The sequence below is a fragment of the Eublepharis macularius genome, chromosome 3 (assembly GCF_028583425.1).
Source record: "Eublepharis macularius isolate TG4126 chromosome 3, MPM_Emac_v1.0, whole genome shotgun sequence".
NCBI lineage: Eukaryota > Metazoa > Chordata > Lepidosauria > Squamata > Eublepharidae > Eublepharis > Eublepharis macularius.
In genome coordinates, this window is record NC_072792.1 from 153,169,327 (window position 1) to 153,194,336 (window position 25,010).

Consider the following 25,010-nt stretch of genomic DNA (forward strand, 5'->3'; position numbering starts at 1 on the left):
CCCACTGAAAAAAAGCTCTGGTTATAGCCCACTTTTCTTCCCATTGGAGACTCAAAGCAGTTTAGAACATTGTTCTCCCCTCCTCCATTTCCTCACAGCAACCACCTTGTATGGCAAGTTAGGCTGAGAGAATGTGACGGGCCTAAGGCCACCCAGTGAGCTTCCATAGTAAAAGTGTGGATCTGAACTGGGGCCTCCCAGGATCCTAGTCCGACATTATGCTGTAGCTACACAAACTCTCACATCACTGGTTATTTTGAAGTGCAATGCTAAAAACGCAGGAATGGTTCTGAATTGTGTCACCTGCCCTCATCCTGATAGTTTTTGGTGTGTCATGGCGAAATCACAGTCCCCATGAGGTCAGAAGATGTGTTCTGAATCAGGAAACCAGGCATGTAAATAAGCCTCCAATAAAAATCAGCCAATAGTGCTGCCAGCTGCTGACTCACAGGACATACCAATGTCTTTCAAAAGCACATGGTAACTAGTGACTCCAGATGAGGATATGTATTTCCGTCAGGAACACCTCTCACATTCAATGGGAGCTCGATGAGCATCACCACGTGCATCTCCCACCTGCTCTGCACCCTTGCTGTATCCAAGATAAGTTTTACAAGTATGGAATCTGGCAGATACATGCACAGCATTTACTTAAAATGAAACAGCAAGGCTTAAATAGAATTGCCACTTTTTAAAAAAGGAATCGCTCAAAGATGAATTTGAAAACCAATTAAAAAACGTTTGACATTCAAGACGAAATATGAACATTGCAAAATGTTGAATTTTTATAAAATTCTTGTTTCAGCTCTATATTAATATATTTTGCAGCAGAAATAGTAATACCTATCAATGTTCCCAGCATTTGATGGCAGTATTTTGACACAGTCATGTTTGAAAATGCTCGCTATACCTTCTGCGTTCAATTTCTAGTGTACTCTAGGGTTTCCATAAATGTAGATCTTAAATGTACAAAACCTTCAGTTCTGGTTTTACCATAATCTTAGATGGAGAACAGCCAATGTGTCTGTGGCAACACAAAGTGATCTAGTACTTGAAATATAGTGGCAAGCACTGATTTCTCCTTTAAGTCCATTGTTTTTTGAACACGCTGTGAAAAGGCAATTCTGATCTTGAATATCCCATATCTGCAAGGAAAAAGATTGAGCCATACTAAGAAGTCATCATTGAAGATGTGGTTAACTATAACTCAGCACGCACAAAACTTAGACTGACCTTAACAGTGTTGTCTGTTGACATGGAAAATATTTTATTGTCTTCTTCAGATATGTAGACATAGAAAACTGGGGTCATGTGGCTTCTGAGCATCCCTGTTGGTCTTCTGAAATATGACCAGAATATTATTTTATCATATGTATTTACCAATTTTAAGCTGCTTTTTAACTTCTTGAATCATGTAGGACCTGAAAGGCTAAAGTCAGTACTTTGAGGTTTCCCTGAAAACACATGGAAAGCCATTGCAATTGTTTAATTATTGGATCTTGCCTACCAACACCACAAATCACTACAGCGGCAGCCATCCTCTTCCTGTGTTCCTGGGTAGGCCTTTACTGAGCAAGTTAACAAGACAGTCATCCCTCCTTGGTTATCACTGTGGGCCTGACATTCCTTCATTGCTGCAGCTGAGCTTCTACTCTTCTAGGCCAGGGCCGAATCCACACTACCGTTGTTCTTGCGGCAGTTTTTCACTTCTGCAGCGCCATTCCTTCATCTGTTCACATGCATCGTCTCCAAAGCCGTCATTAATTCGCCATGGCGTCGCCACAGCCCATTGCACTTTCGCCGCGGGTTATCTTTTGATGAATAACTGCCCTCCGTTGAATTCCGAGCCTCTCTTGACCCGCCTCCCAATCAAGGAGTAATTCTCCGCCTTTGTCCCCACCCCTTTTTTAAAAAAATAAGAGTACCGTGTCGATATGGCGACATCTCATCATATTAATCTCATTTTTAAAAAGCGGGCAGACCTCAGATATCAGAGGAACAATTTCATATGTTAATTCAATTTATATATTGGGGGGGGGGGCATCCACATGATACTGAAATCATGGCTCATGTTACATCCCGACACGGACTGTGCCGACAAGTTAGGCACAGATTTCAATTTTCCAAAGACAAAATGAAGCTCTGCTGTGGGATGCTGCTGTAGGTGATCGTGACTGCTCACCCATTCCCGGATGATTTCAACCAGCATGCAGGCTGTGATGTTCCGAGCGCTCATCGTAAGTGTCTCGGGTGATTTTTTAAAATATATTATCTTAATGGTGTCGTTGTACCATTGAACCAGGATGCTTACTCGTCGATATAGCGTCAATTTGTCCTTTTTTAAAAAAAAAAAACCGCGGAGCCGTTCGGGTTTTTCCCGCCCCTTTACCCGTCTTTTTGAAAGGGGATGTGATCAACGGATTGCGCAGGAGAAGCGCTATTCAAAGGGTGATGTGGACAAACAAGCGAAGAATGCGCAATAACAGATGGAGCAATCATTGCGCAAGAAAAGCGGGAGCTAAGGTAGTGTGGAATCGGCCCTGCTCCTGTGTTCCTCTTTCTCTCCTCCAGCTTCAGAGGATAGTATGGTCACATATTTCTTTGTATCATTGATTACCAGCAGTAAAATTTCAGCTCCAGGTCAGTAATTATACTCTAAATTTTCCCCCTCTGAACTGTCTATGGATTCATCCTTGGTTTATAGATCAATCTATAAAACATTGTAAAAGAAAATCCTGTCCTAAGTAAATATGAAATTTTATACATTCTCTCTCTCTCTCTATAGTGAAATAGACACAAAGCCCTCCTGATCATAACACAGCCTGCAAAAATTGTTGCATAATATAATAATATCCTACCCAGGCATATACGGATTCCACATTCGAATGATTCGATCCATCCCGCCTGTTACTATGAGGTTGTTCTTTTTACTGAAAGCAAATGTTTTTACCCCTTTGTGAACTCGAAAAACGATCTGATCCCCCTCAGCTCGACTAGAGGGAGTTCCTAGGCTTGCCTGCCCTTTCCTTGCCTTTGAATCCTTTCTGTGTTCTTTTATTTCTTTCATCCGTTGTTCAATGTTGGTTGCTCCAACAATACAGCCTGTAGAAGGACACAAATTCTGAATAAATTATTCAGTCTCAAGTTCACTGTGACATGCATACACCGAACAAACACCAGTAAGTTCCCAGACTGGGAGCGATCGAAAATGTTTGAATTAAAGAAATGTGAAAACGGGAAAGAAATTATTGCAGTAACTGACTTTGACTGGTATAGTGGTTAGAGCGTTGGACTAAGATCTGGGGGATCCAAGTTCAAATCCCCACCCTACCATGGAAGCTTGCTGGGTGACCTTCGGCCAGTCACAAACTCTCAGCCTGACCTACCTCAAGGGGTTGTTGTGAGGAGAAAATGGAGGCAAGAACAATGATTTAAGCAGCCTTGAGTCTGAATTTGAGGAGAAAAGCAGGGTTTAAATGAAATAAATAAAATAAATAATCTTAAATAAATAATAAATAAAATTCTTTGTATTCTGACTAATATAAAAGACAGGAGAAATACATTCCTCGGTGGTCACCACTAGGCTTTATAAAACATTCTACATAATGCTATATTGCTAAATTTGCTAATTTGTTGGTTTATGTATATTTGCTAAATTGTTGGTTTATGTATAATGTTTTTGTAAACTGACTTCTCTCATTGATTGTTAATGAGTATTTGCTGACTTATCTTGCACTTGTCTAGCACTTAGCACTTTGTTCCTTAATAAGTATTAAATTTTGATATCAATATAGTCTTGCTCCTGGAGACCCTTGTGGTCCTATTTATGTGCAGCCTCCAGGTAGTGGCTGGAGATCTCCTGGAATTACAACTGGTCTCCAGGCCACAGAGATCAGTTCACCTGGAGAAAATGGCTACTTTGGGGGGTGGTGGACTGTATGGAATTATGCCATGCCAAGGTCCTTTCCCTCCTCAAACCCCACTTTCTCCAGGTGTTTCCAGGTTTCACCCCCCAGCTCGCCAGGAATTTCCCAACTTGGAGCTGGCAACCCTAGTGGGCATGCCGCCATCATGCCCCTTGGTGGGCAGAGGTTGCCTGGTGGCAGGCAACCTCCAAGAAGACCTCACTGCTGGCATGAGGTAAGTTCCAGGTCCCACCCCCTCTAGGTGGGAGGGTACAGGAACCTGGCAACCCTAATCAGAAGCCCTGCTGGGTAAGCCCCCCTCATGGCCCCTCCTGCTTTCTAAAAACACTTGGCAGACCCCCAGGAAAGGTATTGGTGGGTGCCATGGTGCCTGCAGGCACCATTTTGGGGGGCCCTCATCTAAGCTCTCCTCTTATTTGCTCTTCATGTCTCAGATGTAAAGTCTCAGCATGACTAGAAAGGCATGAGCTCTTGGGCATGAGCTGAAGGGTAAGGGTCAAAGGGTGCTGGGTCCTTAAAGTTGCCAGGTCCCCTCACCCCCTCGGTGGACCGGTTTGGGGCACAAATCAGCCCTGTGCGAAGTGTGGGAGTGCTCCTGGGGCCTTATTGGTTGATGCTCACAGCAGTGGAGCCCAATAAATGGTTAGCAGGAAAAGTCTTGCAATCTGAATTAGTGCCTTAAAATTGGGACCGTACCAATTTATAAAAACAGGTCTAAACAAGATACTTATCCTGTGATATACTGAATATAGCACTTTAATTATGCCACTGTAATACAGGTAAAAAGAGCAGAGACACTTGTGTATAAGCCAAACATACACAAACATAAATAAACCACCTCCTGGGATGTAAAAGCAACAATATAATTACCTATCACCAGGGCTGTAGGCTCATGGCTTGAGGCAGAAATGATTGCTTTAATAGAATCATAGTAATTGAGCTATAAAGATAGATGAAAATAATATTTATTATTCAAATGGTATAAAATATTGGTAATAGAAGAATGCTTTCTATTGTAACTCCTTTATGTTACAGTTTTATTCACAAAGAGAGAGGAAGTACTTAGATGTACAAATAACATTTTAAAATAATCTATTCATAGGCTTAGCATTGCAATTCTTGTTCTGACATCCTCTGAGGAGGGTTGTAATGCTTGTTTAAAGTATCTTCAAACCATTCCTCTCCTCCCCTCACGCCAAGCTGGTATAGCAGCTGCTTTCAAGAAACTGCTTCCCAGCTGTTTTTATGTTTTCAAGACCTTGACAGTCACAAGCCTAGCCTGTAATTTCACTGCTTGTGATCAACCCGTTTTCCTCAGCCAGCATGCTGTGCTCAATGGGAGTGTGACTAGTTGTCATCTTGCTAATTTCAGCTCGCCATCTCTGCTGTTTTGCTTCCCTGGGGGAATTATGTACAGAGCTGAATAAATTCTCTTTCCCCATTCAACTAAAACACCTGTTGCCACGTTTCTACCTCACCAAAAAAACTACTGTAAAAGAATCTACAAGACAATAAACCAACCTTGAATGACTTCTCATTAACAACCATTAAATTGGCTAGCAGAGTCACCAACACAGGTACCAGACTCTGCAACAGACCCAGATGCCAACTCTGCCCTCATATCTACCCAGGAAATATGATTACAGGACCCAATGGCATCAACTACACTTCATCTGGTTCTTACAGCTGCTCATCTTCCAGCGTGACATATGCCCTCATGTGCCAACAATGTCCATCTGCTCTGTACATTAGACAATCCAGCCAACCTCTACGCAAAAGAACAAGTGGACACAAATCTGACATTAAAAATGGCAACATCCAGAAACCAGTGGGAGAACAGTTCAATCTACCAGGACATTTCCTCAAGGATTTAAAGGTCACCATAGTTCAACAGAAACCTTTCAAAAATAAAATCCAACGGGAAGCTGCTGAATTGGAATTCATATGTAAATTTGACTCAGTCGGACTTGGATTGAAGAGAGACTATGAATGGTTATCTCATTATCAGAAGTAACTACCTTTCGGGCATTCTATTCAGATTCAGCTATGGAGAGGAGGGGTCACACCAAGCCTGGATTGTGCACTCCACCTCTTTCATGACTTTTGCAACTGGCAGCAGGGGAAAAGATGGCGGTGTAGAGGCAGCAGCACCAGATAAGGCTCTCTGCTTTATAAAGAAATAAAACTATGGAAGAGCTGCAGACTTTTATTACCTCTGTCCTTGACAAGCAAGCAAGCAAGATAAGCAAGACAAGACTGGCTCTGGCTCTGGCTGAAAACTTAGGACTTTTGCAACTGATTGCATCTACTCCCCCTCACCACCTATATATATCTAGCCAGTCTCTTCATACCCTCTATGTATCTGACGAAGAGAACTGTGGTTCTCAAAAGCTTATGCTACAGTAGTAATGTTGGTTAGTCTTAAAGGTGCTACTGAACTGTTTACCATTTTGCTACTACAGACTAACACGGCTAACTCTTCCATTTTTGTGGCACTGCAAAAACTACCTGTATCCATTTTGCAAATGGAGATGTCAGAAATCCTGCAAAAAAACTGCCAGCATTCCATGAGTGGGGCACTTTTTTTAGGACATGTGGAAACGGCCCAAGAAAGGCATTATGGGATCTGGAGCAAATCTTAATTTAGCAGAACTGTGCAGGAACTATTGCTTCTGTCTGTAAGAAAACATGCAGTAACAAGATGCTATGACATGGATGGCCCACACTAGACTGATCTCTTCATATCTTGGAAACTAAGCAGGATTGGCCCTGATTAGTACTTGGATGGAAGACCACCAAGGAAGTCCAGGGTTGCTTTGCAGAGGCAGAGAGTGGCAAAACCACCATCTCTTCTCTTGAAAACCTAGAGTCTCTGTACACAAGATGAATTACATGAGGATGCAATGTTAACTGGGAAGCTGAGTTTTAAAAGACAGATCAGAAGGCTCTGTCAGTTTTACCTCTCTAGAGTAGGCAAAGATCACTCCTCAGAGGGTTTGTTTATTTCCTCTTCGCCTCCTGAAGGCTCTGTCAATTTCACCTCCCCTTTGGGGAGGCAAAGAGGAAGGAACCCTCTGAGGAGCTGTCTTTGCTGGTTCTAGAGAGGTGAAATTGACAGAGCATTCCAATCTGTCTTTAAAAACTCAGCTTCCCAACTAACATTGCATCTCCCTTCATTTGAGCGTCCTCATGTAATTTGTCTCATGTAGAGAGACTCCTATAGGGTTACCATAACTCAGCTGTGACTTGATGGTGCTTTAAACTCATTCTCTTCTATAATATATCGATTTGTAGGGTATTATTTTTACCTGAGCAACCCAATCTCCATGAACTTTCCAGCGAATATAAGTGACATTTGAAGACAAAGCAGCATGAGCAAGGCTTATATTAGGAAGATGTTCCATTTTTGGTAGCTTCTTCCATGTTCTAAAAAAAACACACACACACAAGGGAAATTATGTATTTTCCATACATAATCTACATCCTACCAGATTTCCAACTGGGATATTTATCATAGGAAATGCCTGTTCTTTGTCTGATGGTTTAGTAAGTCTATAACAACAACTAACTACAACATTCAGTGTATATACCGCCCTTCAGGACAACTTAACACTCAGAGCAGTTTACAAAGTATGTTATTATTATCCCCACAACAATAATCACCCTGTGAGGTGGATGCGGCTAAGAGAAAAGTCGTGACTGACCCAGGGTCACCCAGCTGGCTTCAAGTGGAGGAGTGGGGAATCAAACCTGGTTCTCTGGATTAGAGTCCTGCACTCTTAACCACTACACCAAACTGGCTCTCACTACACCAAACTGTCTTGCAAACGATGATGCATTTCTCCCAAACAGGCACAAACTTAATAGTGCCATTATAGTTCTTTCTAGATTCAAGGCAAGTCAGCAGTCCATTTAGAACCATTGAGAATATGAGGTGCTGTATCAAGTTAACTAAGTTTTAAAAACATGCTAGATAGAATTGGTTGGTTCTTGCAACAAGGTGAGGACTGTGATGCTTTGATGTTCATTCTACAGAAATCAAGGGAGGCTGGAGGCTCACAAGTAAAGTATCATTACAAAGTACAGACTTTCAAATGACCAGTAGAATCATTTCTACTACATGTGTGTGTTATGTGCTGTCAAGTTACCTCTGACCTATGGTGATCCTATGAATGAGAGACCTCCAAAATGTCCTATCATTAACAGACTTGCTCAGATGCTGCAAACTGGAGGACATGGCTTTTTTATTGAGTCAAGACATCTCATTTTGGGTCTTCCTCTTTTCCTACTGCCTTCCACTTTTCCTAGCATTATTGACTTTTCCAGAGAATCTTGTCTTCTCATGATGTGACCAAAGTACGATAGCCTCAGTTTTGTCATTTTAGCTTCTAAGGAGAATTCAGGCTTGATTTGATCTAGTACTCATTTATTTGTCTTTTTAGCTGCCCATGCAGGGCCGGCGCGCCCATTGAGGCCAGGTAGGTGGTGGACTCAGGCACGGGGTGCCGGAGGGAGCGGTGGAGGAGGCACAGGGGGTGGGAGCTTGTGCCACAAAGCAGCAGCCTCCTATCCCTCCCGCCCCGTGCCGCGGCCACCACCAGCACAAGCCCCTGGCCGGGCACAGCCGCCACGGGCAGGCATCTGCGGCGGCTCAGGCAACCGAGCGGGAGAGCTCAGAGGTTGCCCGCTGCAGCAATCGGGCCGGTGGCGGCGCGGTGATGTCATCACACAGGCCGGTGCGTGTGCGCTTGCGCATGTGCGGGGTGGTGCCTGGCTGGCCAGCCGCAAACACGGCAAACCCTTGCACCACCCCTGTGCCCATGGTATCTGCAAAACTCTCCTCCAGCACCACATTTCAAATGAATCAATTTTCTTCCTGTCAGCTTTCTTCACTGTCCAACTTTCACATCCAGATAGTAATGGGGAATACTATAGTTTGCATTTTTTTGATCTTGGTTTCCAGAGAGACATCTTTATCTTTAAGGATCTTATCTAGCTCCTTCACAGCTGCTCTTCAAAGTCTCAATCTTCTTCTGATTTCTTCATTGTAGTCTCCCTTTTGGTTGATGATTGAGCCAAGGAATAGAAGATCTTGAACCATTTCAATTTACTCATTGTCAATTTTAAAATTGTGTAATTCCTACTATTGTGTAATCCCTAGTAAATGTGCTACTATTTTTAATACTGCCAAATACATTCTTATAGTTTTATATACTATGCTGAAATCAAAGAGCAGGGAAAGGGGCTTTCAACCATATTCCAAAATAGCCTTTAGTGAGCTCTGAAACACGACAGAATTCAATTTTTAAAAAATTGCTAACCCTATGGTGGGACATGTTGAATCCGTGGGAATTATGACTTCTATAAAACATTTTAAAGCACTGTGGCTTGTATCCTATGACTGCTCAGCAAAATTTGAAAGCTTCTTCTGATGGAAAGGGCTCCTCTTCACACAGACGTGGCTCTTCTTCCAGCGACAGAGCCACAGGAAAAGGCTCCTTAGGCTAGAGAAAGGCTTCAGACTTTGCTGAGTTAATGGAGTAAGCTTATATTTTCTAGAATAACAAATAGATGTCTCAGGGACTAACTATACAATCAATTATATTATCATTGCATCTTCTATCAGGTCCACCATGAGCACTTTCGATCAGACATCACTGCAATTTCCCCACGGAACTAAATTACCAGGCATGCAGTGGCCTAATTCAGATTGGAGCTGTGGTATGCAAGGAGAGGGAGCTTATACACCCCCATACCATTTCCCTAACCTGAAAGGGCCCCAAGGAGCCACTATGTGCCCTGTTGGGGAAAGTACATGTACACAAACATTTCCCAAAAGAGCAATAGTAGCTCCCTGAGGCCATTTATGGTTGGAGAAATGGCACAGTGGGGGCTCCCTCTCCACTTGTGCCACACTCCTGATCCAAACTGAGCCTCCTGCACACCTGGAAATTCAGTTCCCAGCGCAGAACTTGCAAGGCACCTCTGATTGACAGTCCTTGTGGTGGACTCAGGGGAGACACATGGATAATGTTCAGTCATTGAGAGATTTATGGTAAATGGGGCTGAGTTCCAACAAATATTCAGTTGAGGCAGAATAAAAGCAGCAAGCTAATAACAAACTATCCAGAAATAAATTAAGACACAAACATAATTTGAAGTAAATATGTTTGGGATTAGCAAACTAAAGTTGTTTAGGATTGCTATCTAAATAGACAACCCTCCTCCCACCAGAGTAAATGACAATCAGGTATCAATTGAGCAAATCAACATGCAGATTGTAAATTCAGATTTACATGTATGATCAGGACATGGGAAACAACTACGCTTGTACTAAATCAACTACAGTAACACTAAACTTCCATGATATTAGCTCTCTGAGTCATTTCTTGTTGCATTTTCAGATTTGCAACTGCCATTTCTAGGAAAGCTAGCATGTGGAAGGGTGCTTGCAAAATGGAACTACTTGCCTTAGGAGCTCACCCACAGACCTCAAGAGCAAGATATTGACACATCCCTGCAACAGCAAAAAATGTTTAATGTGCTTTTAAAATACATAGTTACACAGCTGCAGAACTCAATTACAGGAAAGGCATCTTTTATGAAGATAAATAGAAAAATAGATTTATTTCAGAAGCAGCCTTTTTATTTGTTGGGTTTGAGCGCTGGTCTTAGCTGTTGCCAGAAAACTAATCATGGGAAAATGCCACTGAGGCATTGACAAACCTGATATCTGATCGGCTTCAGCAAATTTACTGAGTCTCATGTGTCTTCCAGCACATAACCATACCAGGACAGTGAGTGTATGGCTTGATGAGATGTGACATATACCAGAAGTATGAACCGACATAAAGTTGTCTTAGACTGAATCAGACCATTGGTCTGTCCAGGTTAGCAGTGTGAGCTCTCACATCATCTACTACCTGAATCTTTTATCTGGAAATGCCAAGGAATGAACCTGGGGTCTTCTGTGTGCAACATAAATGCTGTACCTCTAAGCCACAACCCCTCCCCTATGAAGTAAGAAGAGAACAAGAGCAAATACGAAGCGCACAAGAAGAGAACAAGAGCAAATATGAAGAGCAAATATGAAGAAAAAATGAAAGATAATGAGACATAAGTAAATAAAATGCTTTAAAATTCAGATGTAGAATTTTAACTCAAATGAAGGAAGCACACAGTCACCAATAAAACTGACAAAACAAAATCAAGGTCAAAACAGAATTTTGTTTTTAAGATTGCCATCTCTGAAGCAGCAAGATGCGGCTACAAAGAGAAGGAAGAAGTCACATGAGATATTCATTACGCAGTCCAATAACATATGCACTTTAAGCTACTGCTCTTGAATAGTTTGGTCTTTGGAAGAAGATTCTTTTGTTAGGTGGAATGAAGAGGAAACCCTGCTCATTCCATAATAAATTCCATAATAAATAAGGTTTATTATAGAGGAAGTTCTCTGTTTTTGTATTCTTTATATTCTGTCTTTAAGTTCCCATCTGGTCTTTTCTATCACTTTATCTTGTCTATGCTTACGTTATCCTCTTCCATTCTGGCAAAACTTGTCTGTCTCCTATCACTTTCATAAATAACATTATCTCAAAAATAATCTCAGCAAAAATCCAAAGCTTTGCCTACAAACACTCATACATTTATATCTTTAGCTATATGTATATTTATTTATTTAGAAATTTTCTAAACTTGCTCTATATTTATATCTACATCTATATCTTGCTTGGATGTTAAGACAATTGGAAAGGTAAAATGCCTTTCAAAAATGTGTATTATCTCAGAATTATGTTTATTTTGCTAAAAGTAAATTTTAGATAACTCAGATGCCCATTGCTAGGTTACCTTGTCTGTTAGCTGGGGAGTAAGGATCTAAGAAAGAATCGGAGCAAGCCTTATCCATCTGGTTTCTACCCTGCTGTACAGAAAGCAGCATGCACGCAGGCACGCACAAACACACACCACTTTTCTCCCATTTGGGGCCCCAAAGTGGCTTACCCCATTCTCCCTTCTTCCATTTTATCCTCATAACCACGTACCCTGTGAGGTGGGCTAGGCTGAGAGGGACTGGCTCAAGGTCATCCGGTGAGTTTCCATGGCAGAGTGGGGATTTGAGAACTCAGGTCTCCCAGATCCTAGCCCAAGACTAGTCCAGATCTTAATACTATACCATACCAGCTATTGCCAGTATTTTGTAGTACAGCCTTTGTTTTCACTTTTCTGTGTACCCCTGCATTTCTCTTCATCTTTCCTAGAAAACATTTCTGAAACATTACACATACCTGATCATCTCCATAAAGAATCATACATTCATCAGGATCTGTACAGCTGAATTGGTGGTGTAGGCAGAAAGAAAGAGGAACAAAAATTACATATTACTTATAGTACCTATGCATCACTTATAACCACTTATTGTGTGTATGTGTAATTCCACATTATATTTATGATTAAGGAGGATTTATTGCTTTAGGAATTTTTGCTCCAAAATGATTTACTGGCTTGCCCAAGATTTCAAAAGAAATTGACCATATATACATATTTGTGGGTTGTTATATTGGTATAACAATATTCAATCGCTGATTAAAAAACAAAAAAGAACCCACAATGATGTGCAGTGTTGACCAGGATTTTCAGGATTGTAGTGTTCATAATCTGATTGAAGGAAACCATCTTTGATGAAGATGAAGAAGAAAAGCAGATCTCAGCCTAGTCAATACAGGGGTGAGAGTCTGGTGGCCCATGGAAACAACTCTGAGATTACTAACCAAAGAATGATATATATTAGGGGTCCCCAACCTGATGCTCTTAGGACCCCTGGCACCCCCTAACACCTTTCCAGGTGCCTGTCAGGTGTTTTTAGAAAGTGAGCAAGGTCAGGTGAGGTTTTTGCCCAGCTTCTGGACTGGCCACTAGAGATCAGATTGGCAATGTAGATTAAAAGGCATCCTGTCACACTGAGAGCCAAGCTACAAGTGACAAATTTCACTTGCCTGGCAAGTGAACAGACTCACGTGTATTTCTCCCTGTTCACTTGCCATTCACTTGCTCTCCACTTGATCAAGTGGAGCACAAGTGAATGGCAAGTGAACAGGGAGGAATACACGTGAGTCTGTTCACTTGCCAGGTAAGTGTAATTCGTCACTTGTAGCTTGGCTCTGAGCTTCTGTTTAAAATGCTGAAGAGTTACTATTAGAGTTATGCACACTCTCATTCCCTGACATTTTGTGGTTGACTCCGCCTCCTCAAGCAGCCATTTTCTGGTTGTGCTCACCACCCTGTGTCTAAATTCCAAAGGTCCTCTCAGGTTCAAAAAGGTTGTGGACCCCTGGTTTGTATGTATAGTAAACAACAACAGGCCTATCCATATACACAAAAAAGTATGCAATGGCTGCTTCCAGTCCCCCTGTGGACTTATTGCCACTGCAATGAGTCCACTGATTCTTTGGTTTCCTGTCCCCATTCCCTCCCAAAGGGATATGAATGTAGAGGGGAACCTATCCACACTGCAGGAAATCCCAATCTGACTCCAATATTTCTGGAAACATTGGATCAAAGTTGGCTCCAGAAACATCAGAACAAAGGAGGGGGATAGTTTGGATGCTCTAAAAACCCCTCTGCAGTCTGAGGCCAGAACAGAGCAAATCATCCATGAGGAAACAGCCAATGACTGTTGGTATATAATTAACAAATGATATAAATTTGACATACTTACCAGTAATCCAAATTCAAAGGTATGGCTTCTAAGCCACTAATTTGAAGATAGGGCTCAAAATTGGAGATTTCAAAGAGCTGAAGTTCACGATCTCTGTCACAAAATTAAATCAGAATGTGTGTATAAGGACAAGGACTTTCCCCAGTGCTTCAGAGGAACAGTATAGCTCCTATATATTTCATCATGGTTGTGTTGAGGAATATTAGCATAAACAGAAATGCAAGGCCCTGCATGTGCCTGCTGCCCACGCCTGCTGCTGTTGTTCCTCTGGCACATCAGGAGAAAATGCAATAGGATTTTTATAATGCCAGCCAAAAAGTGCAGCTTTTTCCAGTGTGCTTTTTCCAAAGATCTACTCGAAGAAATTACTAGGGAGGAAGGCCTTTTATTTTAGCATTTGTGTAGAATATACACTTACCCAGTTGCCAAGATTAATTTATTGTATGGTGTCATGATAGCGAAGTCCATCAACCATTTCGATTTTTTCTGAGTTTTCTCCTTCAAAAAAAGCAGTTAAGCATTGACTGTGATTAAAATATGACAAGTTAGTTTCACATGTTTCCAAAAGAACATCTGACTAAAAATAACTTGGGTACAGAGATGTGGAGAGAACAGGATGAGCGAGCAGGGAGCTGAAGGAGGAGGGAAGCTTGGGAGAGAAGTGACTATAGAAATAAAGGAAAGGGAATTTCTTTGCGATAAAGGGACACTAAAACATTTTATGTGCATCTGTATTCTAAACAAGGTATCTTAAGATTTAAACGAAAATTGTAACAGTATGGAATAGGGAACTGGGATATGGCTTCACTTGAGATCCAGTGTGGTATAGTGGTTAGAGTGTTAGGCCAGGATCTGGGAGACAGAGATTTGAATCCCCTTTCAGTCTTGGAAGTTTCCTGGCTGATCTTGGGCCAGAACCACTTTCTCAGCCTAACCTACCTCACAAGATTGTTGTGAAGATAAAATGAAGGAGAGGAGAACAATGTAAACCAGTTTCTGTCCCCATTGAGAAGAAAGGTGTGGTATAAATAAAGTAAATAAAAAGAGCAAGTGTGGTGTTGTGGTTCGAGTGTCATACTAGGATCTGGGAGGCTCAAGTTCAAATCTCCACATTGCCATGGAAGCTTGCTGGATGACCTTGGGCCAGTCACACAGGGTTGTTGTGAGGATAAAATGGAGAAGAAAAGTATGTAAGTCACTTACACTGGAGTAACTCTGCTTAGGATTTCACTATTGGGGTCCCCATTGGGGGGAAAGGCAAGGCATAAATGAAGCAAATTAAATACGTACATACATACAAGTATATAACATAAACAGTGTAATCCTAAAAAGAGTTACTCCAGTCTAAGCCAATTGATTTCAATGGGCTTAGACTGGAGTAACTCTCCTTAGGATTGCTCTGTAAATAAAATTAAAGTAAGTAAAATCAATCAGTTAATTGCATGACACTTTAATAATGTAAGGTGTCTTAAGTGTACCAACAAGATGCAATATTAAAAGATAAAGAGCACTTAAACTGGCAAGATGAGAAAATATGACATACAAACACCATCTTGCTTCGCTTTTGTTTGAGTTGTGGACTCCAGAAGGAAATAGTTCCATCTTCACGGGCTGTTATTAAGGTGCTATTGGACAGTGAACAAATGCGAAGCACAGGATCTCCATGTGGGATGTCCTGTATTGTGGCAGGAAGTGAGAAAGTGGTTCCTTTCAAGCGGGCAGATGATTCATCCTGCCCAGTATATTCCAGGTGCATGTATGTGCAGAAGTCATGCTAGTGCAGGGATAAAAAGAGCCAGTCATTCATAGGGTACTGGGTAATTTTCTCTGTCATAATTATCATTGTACCAATAGCGGTATCTTGCAAAACAGGGTGTGGTACCAATTACAGAACAAGCATGCCCACAGTCAGACTTCCTTGCTAGGAAATATTGACACATTTCCAGAAAGACTTCAAAGAAATGGGATCTCGCTTATGAAATACCATTCCCTTACCTTTCCAGGTGGTACTGAGTTTGACTGTTTTTTAGTGCCAGCCTCAGACTTTTTTTTTATTCAGGAAAACTTTCAGTTTATGAGTTCTGTTCTATTAATTATGTAGTTTATTCCTCTGTGACCTGGATTTTTAATTGGCTGCAGTTTTTATGTTGAGTTGAGCTAAACTGCTGTTTTAGCTGTTACTTTATTTAAAAGATGTGGCTTATCTGACTAATTGTTTAATGGTTTGATGATATTTCCATTGTTTATGTTCTATGACTGTATTTGGAAGGAACTGGAAAACAACTTAGGCATTTACCTGAAGAGGCAGTATATAAATATTGGCCTTCTGAGCCCATTGAGCTAACTGCTCAAATGGAAATAACCTAAGGTGATGGATCTTTCTCCAGTCTTTCCTCTCCCTGTATGATGCCCAAAAATGCATTGCTGGGCAGGAGGGGTCACAGGACATCCATGGACATGAAGACAGCTGGACTAGGGAAGGGGAATCCAGTGAAATTGCCTTCTCCTTGCTCTGTGGTCAACAAAGCTCTTGTCCACTGTGCTTCCTCTACCAAGTTTCCTCTGTTGCAAGAGGAAAGAACTGAAGATTTTGCCTGATTCTGATTCCCCTCCTCATTGAAACTCCCCAGGGGCCAACCTGGATCATGTAGCCTCTCAGAAACTGCAGGTTGAGAGGGCTACTAAGAGAAGGGGAAGGCGAGGAAAGATCCGTCACTGCAAGTACTTTCTACTCAAACTAGACACAACTATTATATCCAGCCCATTTCAGATAAATACATAACTAAATGGTAAATCGTTTATTTAATTTCCTCATAACCAGTTAACAGAAATGTACATAACCATGTCACCAAGCGCAAGAACCTGTGTATATGTTGATTGTCCATGAACTGTTAGCAACAGAAATTAATAAACTGAAAAGGAAAATTTATTTTTAAGTTCAGGAACTTTTGTCAGTTTACAATGAACACCTTCTTTCCTCAAACAGTAAATTAATGTAGTTAGGCCCTTAACTAATTAAGAACAAAGCTACTGTGCACACTCCTATTCAATCTGAAGGGGAATTTTTCCCCCCAGGATCATTTAAGCATGATAAAGATGAAAGTGATATTCAAAACTCCACCCTGGTGGAATTTTGGGTGGACAAAACTTATCAGTTCAAGTGGTCACATTTGGGGCAAATCATTGCTATAGGTAAAGAACTGCACCCATTAGCTCCATCCTGTCTACTGTGAAGAAGGTAAGGTTCTTGCATTGCAACTAAGAACATATTGCATCAAAGTGAAATACATTTATTTTCCCTTTCAGCTGCATGATCCCAGAACTCCTGGAATTTGGCATCGTCTTATTCCCCTTCCCAACTGGCCCTATGCTTTCTTCATCACCTCTTGCTTTCACACAGCCATATCTTATTTCAAGGCATTCATCATGTGATTACTCTATGCTAGCTTCTTTTTCCACTGGTTTTAATTATGAACTTACCCACTGAATCTTGCCACTTGCAGAATAGTCTATCTTCATGAAAAGTGTTTCTATTTGATCCTCATTCTGTAGAGGCAAAAGAGATGCATAATAAAAAATTTTATGTTAAAAGATCAAGATTTTGTGAGATGTGCTAGGGCCTCTCTACTTGCAAAGAATCATTGAGTACAATCCAGCAACAGCAAGATACCAAAAGTGGTGGCAGCAGTACTGATAAAGGCCATGAGTGTGCATGGGAACCTAAGGCTAAATGTGGGACAGTGAAAAAACATATGTCTTTTATGTACCCCATCACTCCCAATTACAATTCTAGCATTAATAAAATATTTTGCCATTTATCTTTCAAACTGTTTTTTGCTTACTGCATTGTGGGATCCCATACATTTCTTCACTGTATGCTTGAAGTTTTCTATATCCAAATATTTAAGTCCATTAATTTCTAACTCCTGGAAGCAGATAAAGCAATACACAGAATATAATTGTTAACATAATTAGAAAGACAGTGGCCAACTTTTTTAGAGCTGAACATAGTCTCATGCAAGTGCCATTCCTTTCCTTCTTGGAAAGTCCTAACATCTGAGCAAACCTGTGGGCAGAAATAAAGCATACAGATAATTGGTATTCCCTGTCTTCAGGCTCTCCCATAGTTGGATTCCATTGAACCCAATGTATCAGGCCAGGAGTTCAAAGAGACCTTGAGCTGCATTCAGTATCACAGACCTCCTCAACCAATCATAACACTTCACATGGAAATGGTTAGCAGGAAGTTTAGTTGCTCTTGCTAAGAGATGTCCATCCACCATAACTAGGCCATTTGAGAAAAAAATCTCTAGAAGTCCATGAAGCAGGAGCATCCTACCCTGTTTGATGATAACTGAAGATCTATCTGATTGATTTCAGTGGGTGGAGTCAGCCTCCCTTCTTAAGAATGGCTTTCGCAGCAGGAGATGAAGTAGTATGAAGGAATGGAGATGGAGAACAAGGAAGTCCGGGACGGGGGGAGGGGATAAAGATGGGGACAAGGAAACAGATGGAACCTGATCTGGGCCTAATATAAACTGATGGAACCACAAGACCTTCTTTTGTATTAAGCATAACAAGCCATTATTCATTCCATCCGTCTTCCTACTATCCCTAGTTTTTCAACAATAGAACAATTTGGAGGCTTAAACACAGTAATATTACCATAGTTTAAAAAGAGGTCTATGTGAATTAGTACTGGACAAAAGATTATTTCCAATCCACATTCCTTTGTCTCCACATGCTATTCTTCTTCTGAACGTTTTCTTTGTCAGCGATGCATATTCATTGGCATGGTCATACCTGAAAGGCTGCGTGTAGTTTCTGAAGCTGTTCTAGAGTTACTTGTTGCTCAATCTTATGGAGACAAAAAGCAAAATGAAATTATTTTTTAAAAAATTACATGCTTACAGGTTTCAGGCAAGGAAGCCCCTAGGAAGCATACAAGGAGAATAAAAATTTGAGCTGACTATCTCCATATTATGAGATAGTGAACTATGTACTTTAATTTTCAGCTGCCTGCAGAAGTAACTTTTGGTCTGCTCTGAACCTTCTGCAAATCACTTTAACAAGATAAGTCCAAATTCTCATGTTTTTAAAAAGAAAAAAATCATTGTCTCCTTATTTTCTATCATTTTATGTAGCGAATCTGTCCTATTTCCCTCTTGATCTTTTTTTCTCTAATGACAAAGATACCAACTGCCTCAAAGGTTTTAATTACTTAAAGAGGAAGGCAGTTGTTTGAAAGTGCACTGAATATCATGCATCAATAATTTACTATGTGCACAACATGTTTCCCTTAGCTGTGAAATTATAGCTACTTGGATTACTTACTTCACTGGGATTGAAAAAAATATTGGAAAGGTCGTATTTCAACCTACTATGGCTGTGCCAGAATTAAAAAAACATATTGCTGCTGAACTTTTGTTCATTTAACAGTTTATATTCCACCCTTCACAAGATCAGAGCATAACAAGAAAAGCACAGCCCTGCCAGGCCAAACCCATTTAATTCAATACCCTAGTTGCAGTCTGCCAAATGCCGTTGGATGCTTGTAAGCAAGACAGAAGGATGACTGCCTTTCACAGTTGTCTGTTCACAGCATATGATGTTCAGAGATATACCATGTCTGTACATGAAGATTCCATTTAGTTATCATGGCTAATAGCCACATCTTGCATGAATTTGCCCAATCTTTTTAGGAGAGACAGGAAAAGGACCCTTAGAAGGTGGGAACCAAAGCAAGAAATAAGAGCTAATGAAGATGATTATAAAAATACAAATTATTAATAAATCCACTGCAACTCTCCCTTCCCCATCTAATCAGGGTTTTAGACTTGTGTTTATTAGGGAAATATATGAATGGAACTATGGCTGAGAGGGAAAACAGAAAGAAAGGAACTTTGTGGGTGAGGGGGTCAGGGAGTCACGGATATGTATTGATATGAATACCAGTGCTTGCCTTTGAATGTGGTCTGGAAAATACCATTGGTCCAAAGTGTAATGACCTGGCTATTGTCAAGGGTTCCTTATAGGAATCATATCACTCCGTGCTGAGAGATGCATACAATCTCCGGCCACAATTCAAAATGCTTCTTACCTTTTTACAGCCAGGTATCCTGGCTTGGGGCCAGGATACCTGAGGAACCATCTCCTCCCATACTCCTAATCAGATTAATATTGGGTTTCTTAGAATTACTAAAGTTTCCCACAGATGCCCTGCTCAGTAATAACTGGAAAGTGCCTTATAATCAGCCTGGGGATACAGACAAAAATTGCCTCTCCATTCCAAGCAATCCCAACCTATCCTGTAATGTTTGCAAATATTCTTAAATGTTATGTTGAGTCTCCACATTTGTGCTTGATGTTTCCCATGGCTGCTGGGTATCTGTGCACAAGGCCCTCTACAGTGGCACCCACATAGTAATCCTAATATATATAACAGTTTTCAAAGATCTAATACATGGAGCCGCTGGCTGATATAATCACATATTTCAGCTGTAACACCAAGTCATGATTTGGTGCTACATGAATTTGCCTCCTCTTCTCATATACAATGAGCTAATTAGTATCTTCTTGATATTTAGTAAACTGTTGTTGGCTCTTCTGTCTAAACTGCCAGGTACTTAACCTTCATCAGGTTTACACAGGCTGGTGGTCCCAGTTTGCAATCCTGGTTTTCAATGCCCTCCTAAGCAGAGTTACACCCTTCTAAGTCCACTGAAGTCAATGGGCATGGCCCTGGTAGTTTGCCTTTTCAGAAGTAATGGCAAACTATGGTTTTAACCAGGCCATAATAACGAATTAGCTCAGTGGGAGGGAGGGGGAAGAGGGAGCACGTGCCAGTCTTATGCAACCTAGAAGAAAATCATGGTTTGGTGTTATGTCTGAATCATGCCAACCTAAAAGTACACCTGTTTCACCTGTCAAATAGTTCAGTGGAAGGCTAAATTTCCAAACAGATACACACAATCTTTCACACCATTTAATATTTTAAAAACCTTTCAGCTCCCTGCAAGAGAATTCCAATACCTTTCCTTTCCACAGGCTTCTAGAAGGACTAGCTCTCTGATTTTCACTCTCCAATATGTTTTCCATGAGTCCTATGGAGTGACTCCTCTGCTGCCCTTTTAGTAACTCCTTCATCAGCCATTCTGGAATCTGGGGTATCTCTTCCCGAGCTTCTCCTGAAAAGCTGCTGTGGGAAACTGGAGAAGCAGCTTGCAACCTGGGGCCTCCTAATGAAGTCTGAGCACGTCGAGACAAAAGGTCTGTTGTAGCCGTGGACTCTCTCAGTTCATTCAGAATGCTGCCAAAGCACAAATATAAGAAAGTAGTCAAAGACTGTGCTATTATTATTCATTAATTATTAGTTACTCATGGTACTGGTGGCAGCAGAAAAAGGAATCGTTGGGTGATTCCAGAATTAGGCTAGAGCCTTAAAGGACAGAATTATGCAGTTTTAAAAATATAAATAGTTTTCAAATTTCTTGTCTATTATACTACAAAAGGGAAAGAAACGGAAGCCCAAATAGGTGACTGGTATCAGCACTAGAGATGGGCACGAACCGCATTACGAACTTCAAAAACCCACGAAATTGGCGATCGTGTGATCGCGACCCGGCAGAAGCCTGGTTCAGTGCGTTTGGCCGTGGTTCGGGAAGCCAGACAGTCAGGCGCCATCAATCAATTCCCCTGGCAATGGAGCCGGGGGAATGCCTGAACTCTGTCTGTGCTCCTTCTGTCATCCTGGAAACCCGAATTGAAGCCCAGCTTACTTTGATCGGCAGGTCTTCCTTCCAACCATGGAGCTGCAAAGCGGTTACAAGTTGGGAGAAAACACCCAGGGGAGGGAGGGGGAGGGGTGTTCTGTAGCCATGGGCACTCCAATCTCATCCCTGCAAACCCTGATAGGCAGCTCTGACAGCCAAAGACAGACCTCCTGCATTGCTCAATGGGACCTGTGCTTCTAAATAGCTGTGGGCTCCCAGGCTGGGTTTTACTTTCAGCGAGCAATGGAGTGGGACAGAGCTCTTGCTTGCCACTTGCTAGCCTTTGGGGAGAGAGACTGAGAGTATAATTGAGCTTGGATTTTGGGGATAGGGATCTATCTCCTCTGGTTCCAGGGCTGCTGCCAGGCCCTGGGGCCAAGCTCACTGGGCACCTCGGCTGAGGGCTCACAGTATTAGTGCCTGATCTGTTCAGGTCTGTGGGAGTGGAGGGCTAGGGCTCTAGTCCCTCCCTCCCCCTGGTGCCAGGGCTGCTGCCGTCAGCACCCACCTTCTGTACACTGGGCCAACATCAACCGGTGGCTCTAATTGTATTGAGTGGGAGTTTCCTGGGGGCCTTGGATTGGAGAGGGTATAACTCCAAAATTCCTTTTGGAATCTTGTCCAAACTTGGGTGATGGCTGTAGGAGAGCCTGCAAAACACTCCCCGGGAATATGGGCTCTCTAAGTGCAACAGGGGCTGTTCTTCACCCCACAAACCGTGAACTGTGAACCGGTTCGGCAACGGAAAATGTTTGTTGCAGTTTGCGACCTCAGGATTGTCGTCGGCACCGAACCATGAACCGCAGAGTCGTTAAAAATTTTTGGTTCATGCCCATGTAGCACCGCAAAAAGAGAAGTTACGCTGTATGGCTCCAGCATGGAGGTGTTCACTATAGACACAATGTATGTATATATTTATTTATTTACTTCTTTTTTAACCCACCTTTCTACCTGATGAAGGCTCAAAGCAGTTTACATTGTTCTCCTCACCTCTATTTTATTTATTCTCACACCCTTGTGAAATAGCTTAGGCTGTGAGTGTGTGACTGGCCCAAAGTCACGCAGTGAGTTTCCATGGTAGAGTAGGAAATTGAATCCAGGCCTTACTGATATTCTGACCACTACATCATATTAATGGATAACAAGGACTGGGGAAATCCAGGTTTAAGTCCCCTCAATCCCTCTCAATCTAAAGTACCTAACAAGGTGGTTTTGGGGGGAGGGGTACGTGTACATTGGCCTGAGCTCCTAGGAGGAAGGATGGGATACAAATGTATTATATAAGTAATTAAATCAGTATGGATTACATTTTCTATATTAAACTACACAGGTTTGCTGCTTGGCCAGTAATGGAAGGGTGGGGTATTAGATTACACAGAAAATTATGGCTATTCTTAACCTCAGTAATATGCACCAGGCTAAGGAATGTTAAATTTGCACTTCTAAGTGAATTAATATTTATGTGAACCTAATGGTTTATGGGCCCTACCTGAATAGCCCAGGTAAGCCCAATCTCGTCAGCTCAGAAGCTAAGCAGGGTTGGCCTGTGATTGGATGGGATACCTCCAACAAAGATCAGTCAATGGCAACTCCCCTCTGTTAGTCTCTTGCCATGAAAATCCTACCAGGGGTCACCATAAATCATGGTTCATGTGTGTCTAAGTTAACTTGAATAGCTAATGCCCTCTCCCCCATCTGAAAAGAAATAGAGATTTCTACATGTATAGAAGAATGAAGGGAGAAGACAACTTCATACATAGTCAGTTTGAGGATGAAAGTAAGTAGACTTTCCTTTCTCAACCTGAGAAATGGCAATGCAATCCTAAAGATAGTTACACCCTTCTAAATCCATAGTAGTCAATGGGCTTAGAAGGTGTAACTCTGCTTAGGATTGCATCAGCATGGTAACTACCACATTTTTTGAAATTATTTTGTAGGTAGATTACATTTCTGTAATATTTTTGAATCAGATTCTATCCTACCATAGTCTAACCAGTAGCCCTGCTGTCACAAACTGTTTATTATATAATAGTTTGGGTACTTAATGGTGCTCCTTGTCCTATGAATTGCTGTTCAAGGACCAGACAGTTTTCTAGCAGAAGGTCAAACCAAAGATAAACAGCTTCTGCCTGTATGTAGTGAATGTCTGTTTGTGTTTCCATTTTTCGTTTATGTTGATCAAGACTTTGAAATGTTGCTAGGCTACAGTTATGCCTACTGAATAGTTTTAAGAGACCTTGCTGGGTAGGTCTCCTCTGTAACAAAAGAATTATTCTTCTGATGAGCTGGAGATTCAACTAGTTCATAAATGATTTGGTGATATGCAGCAACCCCCTGCCCCTATAACATGCAACAAAATTCTTAATGAAAGGAGCTCAAATATTGTACCTTGGACAGAGCCCTAGGAAAAAGCCCTGTTGCATATGACTGTGCTTGTGAAAAAATAAACAACAGCATAAACTTAAAGTCAGCTTTAAGATTTAAAATAAAGAAGCAGCCTGATCCCATAGTGGGTTCAGCGCACTTCAAAGGAGCCAAAGCAGAATGTTAGAGTTAGCCTTGAACTCTGTTGTCAGAATTTTGTTAGTGGGTCGGAACCAGGCCTTTTTGGCCCATGTTAGAAATAAAGAACCAGCTAGAGTTTGGGAAAAAAGAAATCTTCCAAAAGCTCTGTCCCTGCAGAATAAAGTCGCAGTTCCTGGGAAGGTCTCACCCCTGCACAGGAAGCAGATAAGACCATAAAAGTTAATTGTTTGAGACCTCTTTAAGGGTCCTCTGGCCTTCTACATATAAATCACCAAAAGGGTAAACAACAAACAGCTTATCTTTAGGGAAACAAGGTGTCTAAAATCTTCAGCCAGTGAAGTGTGAACATTCCTGTGTAATTTACAATGTAGTCAAATACATATCAAAGATGCAGTCTATCACAGAGGTAAAGGATGTGTAGACCTGTGTTTACATGAAGGACTTTCGACGGAACTGTCTTTCAAGAACAAAGACAATGCGATTGATTAACATGTTAATGAGGCAAGTCTTTGATATTTCCCTATAAAAGAGGGATGGAACAAGAACTTGGTACCCTTCACTTGCCAACACGCAAAGGCTAGTGCTAGCCTTTGCGGCTGTGCAATGGGGGGGTCCCAGAGCTCTGGAATGGGGGGAGGGTAAGTTTTCTTTTCTGTAGTTATCTTGTAATGTTGTTGTATTGTGCATGCTAACTTGTATTCTGTATCTATCTTCATAGTGCTTTAGTAGTCAGTAGGCTGGGCCCAAGTCTGGTGCCTTGCCCAACTGTTCTTTTTATTATTATTATTATTATGTCTTTACAAATAAAGAACTTCCAGTCTCGCATAAGACCTTCTCACTGCTGACACATTATTCTCAGCAGAGACATCAGTTTAGTACTAGGGAAAGATCAAGTGAGGTTGCACTCTTTACATGCCTATGGTAAGAGGCAAACCCAAGCAGCTGGTGGACTAGTCCCTGGTTGCAGAGAGCAACAATTTCCACAACAAACTCTCCTTTGGCAATGTGGCAAAGGAAACTCTTAACAACAACTGTAAGAATTAGATCCTAATTCTTCAATCAATCAGT

The 25,010-nt window shown here is 41.5% G+C and overlaps 1 protein-coding gene across 1 annotated transcript in view; it reads right to left on the reverse strand.

The window, feature by feature from the left end:
* LOC129326067 (WD repeat-containing protein on Y chromosome-like) overlaps positions 1–20,870 on the reverse strand; it is a 38,792-nt gene extending 17,922 nt beyond the window's left edge. The window contains exons 1-14 of the mRNA XM_054974162.1: positions 20,677–20,870; positions 18,448–18,501; positions 17,487–17,570; positions 17,125–17,190; positions 15,188–15,418; positions 14,063–14,142; positions 13,645–13,737; positions 12,215–12,260; positions 10,397–10,443; positions 7,235–7,352; positions 4,797–4,866; positions 2,859–3,102; positions 1,234–1,339; positions 994–1,145 (exon numbers count right to left, since the gene is read on the reverse strand). Coding sequence (XP_054830137.1) covers positions 994–1,145; positions 1,234–1,339; positions 2,859–3,102; positions 4,797–4,866; positions 7,235–7,352; positions 10,397–10,443; positions 12,215–12,260; positions 13,645–13,737; positions 14,063–14,142; positions 15,188–15,418; positions 17,125–17,190; positions 17,487–17,570; positions 18,448–18,501; positions 20,677–20,790 — 1,505 coding nt within the window. The 5' untranslated portion in view covers positions 20,791–20,870. The remainder of the gene's footprint in view (positions 1–993; positions 1,146–1,233; positions 1,340–2,858; positions 3,103–4,796; positions 4,867–7,234; positions 7,353–10,396; positions 10,444–12,214; positions 12,261–13,644; positions 13,738–14,062; positions 14,143–15,187; positions 15,419–17,124; positions 17,191–17,486; positions 17,571–18,447; positions 18,502–20,676) is intronic.
* Between the last annotated feature and the right edge of the window lie 4,140 nt (positions 20,871–25,010).